Source organism: Tribolium madens, unplaced genomic scaffold (genome assembly GCF_015345945.1).
Source record: "Tribolium madens isolate multiple individuals breed KSU strain unplaced genomic scaffold, Tmad_KSU_1.1 Scaffold_11;HRSCAF=98;Tcas5.2_LG3b, whole genome shotgun sequence".
NCBI classification, from domain to species: domain Eukaryota; kingdom Metazoa; phylum Arthropoda; class Insecta; order Coleoptera; family Tenebrionidae; genus Tribolium; species Tribolium madens.
Genome location: NW_025400975.1, coordinates 6,710,980 through 6,719,125, shown reverse-complemented (window position 1 = coordinate 6,719,125; position 8,146 = coordinate 6,710,980). Strand labels below are relative to the sequence as shown.

General features: G+C 27.3%; 1 protein-coding gene across 1 annotated transcript in view; it reads left to right on the top strand.

Annotated features, from left to right (window-relative positions):
• The window catches only part of LOC123004154 (angiopoietin-4), a 68,690-nt gene that overhangs the window by 58,161 nt on the left and 2,383 nt on the right, over positions 1-8,146 (top strand). Inside the window, exons 5-6 of the mRNA XM_044397276.1 lie at positions 1,320-1,463; positions 6,010-6,134. Coding sequence (XP_044253211.1) covers positions 1,320-1,463; positions 6,010-6,134 — 269 coding nt within the window. The remainder of the gene's footprint in view (positions 1-1,319; positions 1,464-6,009; positions 6,135-8,146) is intronic.

The following is an 8,146-nucleotide window of genomic DNA, read 5'->3' as shown; positions in this document are numbered from 1 at the left end:
GTTATTTTAAGGGAGTTTTTATCAGCTTTCCCTATACCTAAATTTAGCCGTTTTTGAAATATTTGGAGTTTTTCAAAAATTTTTGGATCTGCACCTTCCACTTTAAAAATCGGTAACTCGGCCATTTTTTAAGATTTTACATTCGTTTTTTTGGCGTTTGAAAGAGAAAGGTTAGATCCTTTTTCTGGTGTTTTCAAATTTTGAAAAAAAAATAACATATCCCAAAATTTTWAGGTTACTTTTGTAATAATTCAAATATTCATAACTCAATTTTTTCAAATAAAATACCCCAATTTTTATTTTACTAAATAGAAGAGAATTTAATTGTGCATTGATCTGTATTAACATTCCCTATACCTAAATGTAATAATTTTCAAGTTATGGACTTTTTTTTAAGACTACAGAAAATTTATTACTAACCACACCCGTTTTCACATAGTTTGCTATGGAAATCAAAAATGTCATCAAAATTGTTTCTCAATAAACGTCGACAGTGCCAAATTATGGAGAATCAAAGTTATGCAAACTTAATTATTGTTGATAGGTTCTACCATGCTATCATTATTTAAAGCTAACAAGTAAAAAAAAAATTTTTGTTTAATGAACGACATCATAATTTTGTTAAACTCTCCATAAATACAAAATTAATTAATTAAATCTAAGTTTGAGTAGCTTTGACTCTCCATATTTTGGCATTATTTGTGAAATAGTAAGCCACTGTCGACGTTCATTGAGACACAATTTTGAGATTTTTGATTTCCATGGCAAACTATACGAAAACGGATGTGGCTAGTAATAGATTTTCGACAGTCTTAACAAAAAGTCACCATAACTTAAAAATTATTAAATTTAGGTATAGGGAATGTTAATACAGATCGATGCAGAATTAAATTCTCTTCCATTTAGTAAAATAAAAATTGGGGTATTTCATTTGGAAAATTTGAGTAATGGGTATTTGAATTATTACAAAAGTAATCTTAAAATTMTAGGGTTTGTTAATTTTTTTTTCAAAATTTGTAAACACCGGAAGAAAGATCTAAACTTTTTCTTTCAAACGCCAGAAAAACGAATTCAAAATTTTAAAAAATAGCAGAGTTACCGYTTACGTACCAACTTGAGTACGGCCCTGGTTATGAAATGGTGATAAATAGACCAATTGTTTGATCGTGATAGGGGATTCGTTAATTGGAGAAGTCATTAGACGATTATGATTTAATAAATGTCTTGACATTTCGACGTTTTGCCATTTTTCCACCCTCTTGACAAATTATTACATGGTCGTGTAAACAAACTTGCACAACTGAAGAGTCTTCTTGCAGATTTGCCCAATACTCGCACTTCAAGATCTTCTCAGAAGGTGAATATTACAAGTTGGAGATTGATGGTTATGAGGGCAATGCGGGAGACTCGCTGAATGACCCGTGGTATGGAAGCAATAACAGCCCGTTTTCGACATACAACAGGTAAGAATTTTTTAGAAATAAATTATTATCAGAAACAGGATGTGGTAGATGAGATAAAAAATTGTAATCCTGCAATTTATTGAAGTTTTACAATTTTTTCTCTTTGATGGTCAAGATAAAATACTGTTTATGTTTATAACCAGCTTCCTACTGCTATTGACTTGATTTAAACGTTAATAAAAGTAGCTGTAATTAAATTAACCTGCGTCTAAATTATTATATGACTTAAATGTCAGCCAATAATTCTCTTTTTGCAAATGGCAAACTTAATTGTAATTACTTAATTTATATAACAAGAATCTGAGATTCCCATAAAGATTGGTTTCAAGATTTTTCATCGAAAAAAAACAGAAAAAATAAATAACATATTTTTTTTTCAAAATAAGGTTTATTTTGGATCAGTATGTTGTTATTCAATCTAATTATGGTTTCCAGATCCTTTATTTAAAACAATTAGTACATTTATCTACGTTCTGGCATAAAACATGCCATCATCACCTATTTTTCTTACAAAACATTTTTTTACAAACTGGACAAAAAATTGAAAAAAATTAAACGTCCATAAATGTAGTAATTAAWTTTTTTTTCGTTATTAATGAATGATTTTGCCTAAAAAAAGATGCATTTATGGACGTCATTAATTCACTCTTTTTTATGAAGCGGCAAAGCCGCAAGCCCCCTATAATTTTCACTTTCTTCACAATATGATTTGATATCAATTTCTAGTGCACTATTTTGTGATTTTGACGTTTAAAAATTTAATTCCTGCTTTATAGGGCTTCTGAGACTTAAAAAATGCCAAAGGTCTCAAAATTAAAAACTTAAATCTTCAAAATGTTTTTTTTAATCTAGATACGACCATTTTTCGATGAGTTACAGCCTTTCAAAAATCACCAAAAAATTTTGGAATTTTTTTTGTTACTTTAATTTTTTGGAGTAGTGTATTTTATTTTTTATTACGATTTTTTAAAATTGTTGTAGATAAGAAACTAATTAAAGTTTTAGTTTAAATTGAAAAAAGGATTTTGAGGCACAATTTTGCAAAAATTTTGTTCCCAACTTTGCAAGAAATAAAAGTACCTAAAACTATGTACATAGTTGGTTGTTTTTTTTCCTCAATTCTCAAACTATTTTTATTTTCTGGAAATTCCTTTAATAAGTCTTATACAATTACAAATATAAATTTTACTTAATTCAAACAACACCGTTGTTTTACTGTAAATTGTAAAATAAGGCAAATCAAGAACTCAAATTTGTCCTAGTATTATATCTAGGATAAAAAAGGGACAGTTTGGAAATACATATTTTTTTTTCAAATCGAAGCCTCCGATAATTTTGACTAAATCTTTACAAATCAGATAGTGTGAGGTCTAGAAGAAGGCGAGCGGCAAAGCCGCGAGCCCCCTATAAATGACGACAAAATCTGATAGTGAGAGTTTTTACTTTCTTCACAATTTGATTTAATATCAGTTTTTAGTATTTACCTAAGTTACAATAAAAATTTTAATATCAACCTTCAAAGTTGAAATTGAAGTTAAAGATGGTGCAATGAAAAAATAATTAGTTTTGATTCGGCATTAATTTCAAATTTTGTCGCCAGAATAAAAGTTAGGGAAAAAATGTTGTATTAATCAATTTTTTTTTACTAATGGACGATTAATAATCTCAGTATCGATTATTAATCGCCTTCATTAACAAATTAGTTAGTGAAATATTTTATTCTTCTTTTCTTTTGGTTTTATGTTTATAATATTCACATTTTAATTCTTTAATAAAAAAGCATTGACTGAGAGACTGAGACACTTTGTATAATATTCAAACTACAATTTCCTTGATTTTTTTGATTATTTCTAAAAATATTTAAACAACACTTTAACTTCGCTTAACATTTACCGTTTATTAGTGGAATAGCTTTTCGAAAATAGCAATTATTAGTTAATTACGTACTATTTGTCTTAAAACATTATTTAGACAGCTGTAAAAAGGTATTTGTTCAAAATCTCGCCTAATAAGTAAGTTTTACTGAAAAAAGTTAGCTCAAAATGTATTTAGATGCTGAAAAAATGTGTTTCTTGAAACATCTACCAAAAAAGGTAAAATTTTACCAAAAAAAAAGAGTTTTTTACTAAAACTTGAGTTAAATGCTCGAAAACAACATAATTATCGTCATTTTCGGTTTAAATATGCAATTCTTTTTTCTTTCTTTGAGTGAGATTTTGAAGAAAAATTATTCTTCAACCAAAAAACTCAATCGTTATCTCCAAAACATGTTTAATTCTTCAAAAAATGCAAGAATAACATCATTTCGCCTGTTTTAAATTTGTAATTTTTTATCAAAAAATAAATTTTTAACAAGAGAATCCAAAATATTAGTTAAGTTAGATCGCCTTCATTAACAATTTAACAATTTAGTTTATTACATATTTTATTCTTCTTTTCTTTTGGTTTTATGTTTATTTATCTATTTATGTTTTAAATTTGAAATATATACATTTTAATTCATTAATAAAAGAGCATTGACTGAGACACTCTGTACAATATTCAAACTACAATTTGCTTGATTATTTCTCGAAATATTTAAACAACACTTTCCAACTTCGCCTAACATTTACCGTTTATTGGAATAGCTTTTCGAAAATAGCTATTACAGTTAATTAATTACGTACTATTTATCTTAAAACACTATTTAGACAGCTGTAAGTGTAAAACAAAAGGTATTAATGTGTGATATTTGTTCTCTCATAAAAACGCTATAAAAGTCGGTAAGAACAAAAAGAATTTTAAATAAAAATCACGCTTCTGAGGTTGGGCTTTATTTTATAAGACTCCTATTTTTATAGACAAATTTTATTTCATTCAAAATATTTCTTATTTTTCAATTACAAAACAACAGTTAACGGAAAAATCTTTAAACAATGAAAAGTAACAACACTCCGCTACCAGCCATTTTCCTATTTAGAGAAGAGAAATCAAGACAATACGCAAAAAATGTTAAACAAATTCTTCAAATAAGCTAGGAAAATAATAGAAATGTTTTTGCCTTGCTTGCACTTTCTCCACATTTAGTTCAAGCTTTTGTTGATGTGAAAAGAAAAAATATTGCGTGAATAAATGACCATTATTAAAATTAATCATATTCATAGGCACAGCAAGGAAATTACGTACATGAAAAGTGTCAATTATTATGTGTTATTTAAACAAAATAAAAAGACCGGAAATAATTCTGTCGGTTGAATGAAATATTCACCGACAAGATCACTGATCTGCGAGCAAATATTTAATACTACTTTTCACGCTTTAGTGCTTTTTAATTACGACCAAATGCCTACGTGTTAGCTATAAAATAAATTAACTTTGAGCAAATCTTTTTAGTTAAACAGTCGGAAAAAAAATTGATTTTTGACATAAATGGGTGTTGTTTGGCCTGTTTTAACAGTCTAACAAAAAAGTGCTAAAATGCTTGAAAACTCTTGATTAACTCTTAGTTAATCTTAAAAAAAAGCCTTTAAGTGTGCAAACAGCCTAAAAATTAAAAAACAATTTAATTTTCGACTTAATTATATTATTTTTTTGATTGTTTGATATTTTTTTTCGGCTTATTTTTACCTTAGACGTGCTTAAACTGTGATTATTCGACCAATTTGAGTGAAATCCTCCGAAGAAAAAATAAACATAAATGCAAAAATTTTATTTTATTTTTATAAATAAGAGTGTTTTTTTGATTAAAATCTCGCCTAATAAGTGAGTTTACTAAAAAAAAACATCTCAAAAATGTATTTAGATGCTGGAAACCTGTATTTCTTGGGACATCTAAGAAAAAGATGAATTTTTACCAAAAAATATGAGTTTTTACTCGAAATTGGGTTTAAATGCTCGAAAAGAACATAGTTATTGTCTTTTTCCGCTTAAATATGCATTTTTTTCTCTCTTTCTTTGAGTGAGATTTGCAGAAAAATTATTCTTCAACCAAAAAAACTCAATTGTTTTCTCCAAAACGTGTTTAAATGTTGAAAAAATGCAAGAATAACATCACTTCACGTTTTTCATACAAAAAAAATGTTTTACAAAAGAATCAAAAATAGTTAATTAAGTTAGATTTTTTGAAAAAGCTATGATCTAAGTCTCTTTTAAGTAAAGTAAATTTGCAGCAAAAAACTTGCTTAAACCCACAAAAAATTTAAAAATTGACTGATTAGTAGCAGTATTATATCTAYGATAAAAAYYGYKKYMTTWYYAAWWKRRCSYWWAWTTTMYKRWAAWRRMMWKKAAWRKYYWWYSMMMYYGMRRWYYAYYAAYSSYYSSYSKAAYSCSSSYYSCCCCRWWWAAWMMRSYKKAAAWRRMYWWYMMYYYYMTTTWYYKSSYKGMMAYSSGSKAAYSCSSSYYSCCCRWWWAWTTTTMSRTTRRTRKKKAWTTMYWTTMYWWAAAKRTMSRTWAAKCCKKKAAAAAATWAAAAWTMYKRMYWTTTTTMGMRTWWTTMMMSSYAAWWAAYSCKYGYWWKRMMWWTTTTTTATTTTAGTAAAAAATTTAATTCATTTGKCTTTTCCAGAGACAACGATAGGTCGAGTCTCAACTGCGCCTCCATGTTGAAGGGCGGTTGGTGGTGGAAGTCGTGTGGCCGAGGCCTTAATGGCCTCTACCTCAACGATCCCCAGGATCTTACAGCGCGACAAGGTATAACATACATTATTTTTTCTACAACTGTCCAAATTTTCGCAATAATCGGTCTGACCACAAACCGTTTCTCGGATTAAATTAAGTATTGCAACGCTTGAACGGGCCCCAAGTCGGTACAAAACATCGACAAAGTCCGTTACGAAATGCCAATAATCGGGTTTAATTGATTTATTTATGCAACGTGCTGCGTGACTGTCGTTAGGAAGAATAACAAGACAATTGTGGGAATATAAAAGTTAAAAAATGTGTTTTCTTTATACCGGGTGATCAAGAATGAGTGTTTGAGTTGGCAACACTGACATATTGACAGCTTGATTTGGCACATACAGGTGTCCCAGCGAGTTGTAAAAGTACATTAGTGACCTTTAAACGGTAAAAAAAAAATATATAGAACATTGATAGATACTAATCTAGTCTATCACCTAAAATTATTTTCTACTATACAGTGTGTCTCAAAAATAAGTTACAATACAAACTTGTGTTTTTTTAAATGAAACACCATATATTTGGATGTAGCCTTTTACAACAATGTTTTTTTATTAGTCGATTTCGCTTAGTTTTCGAAATAAGAAGTTTTCTTGACAAAAACATGCACTTTTTAAAAATTTATTACACAAAAACTAAGACAGCTAGAACAAGTTTTTTCTTACTTTTGCAAAGAAGAAAGTACAGAATTTAAAGCTGTAGCAATTTTTTAATGTTTTGCATTTGTAAAGATTAATAAATTAAGAAGTTTGTTAAAAGTTAAATAACTTAAAAAATTTAAATGAAACACCTTATTTTTTATTTTTGCATCTAATAAATTGATAAATTGTCTATATTAAAAGAATAAACTTTCAATGTCTAGAATTGATAAATGAAAAGATATTTAACATTCAATATTAACTGAAGGGGCGAGTGGATAAAGGTATTATGTAACATTTTTTTGAAAACTGATATTTTCTTTTAAAACAATTTTTTTCGCAATATTATTTTATTGAAAAAGACTTTTAAGTGTTGGTTTCTATTAGAAATGAAATTAGCAAATGCTAAAGGCCTTATATACAACTTGGATTGTTGAATAAACAGTGGATAAAGGTGTTAAAATATGTTTAAATAAATAAATAATAACAAATAAATGTTTTAAAAAAAGCACAAATAACACTATTTTTACTTAATTCAATTACTTTCCGATGTATTCTTGACAAAATTTTGCGAAATAATTGCGTTTTTTATTGAAAAATGTTTTAAAACGCTCGAAAAGAGCATAAATTATGTTGTTTTTTACTTAGTCTGGTATATGTATTAATTTTGGTATGTTTTTTAGCAAGAATTAAAGAAAATACTTTGTTTTAGACTTAAAAACGCAACAAATTGTTTGAAAAAAGCAAATATAACATCATTTTCAAATTATTTATGTGATTTTTCGGCTTATTTTTGCCGAAATTTTGTGCTTTTGATTGAAAAATTTGCGAAAACGTTTGGAAAAGGAACCAGATGATTTTTCGGCTCAAAAACATGCTTAAACTCTCCAAAGAAGCAAAAATAATTTTAGTTTCATTATAGTTTATTCATTTTCGACGAAAATTAAAAAAAAGCAACAATGCCTATTAATATCAGAGCATTGTTGATACTATGGCCTATATCAGGGCCGTAACCAGGATTTTATTTCGGGGGTGGGTTTCTTGGTCCATTAAAATGAAATGAAAGAAGACGGATTAAAAAGCAAAAATCTCTAAATACGCGTTTTTATTTTAAATTGAAATAAGAAATCCTAATTAAACATAAAAAAATACAAATTAACTCACAAAAGTAACAAAAAATAAAATAAATTTTTAATACTTTTTATTGTTACAAATTTAAACAGGAGATGAATATTCATTTTTAAAACAAAAATTTTCTATGAACATATATCGAAAAATGCTACTCAATGGGTGCGTCTTTTAATAGGTTTTTTTTTCAATATTTCCCGAAATCATTTTAGAAAAAAAATTCAAAATTTGCTACAGATGATAACTTTTATACACCTA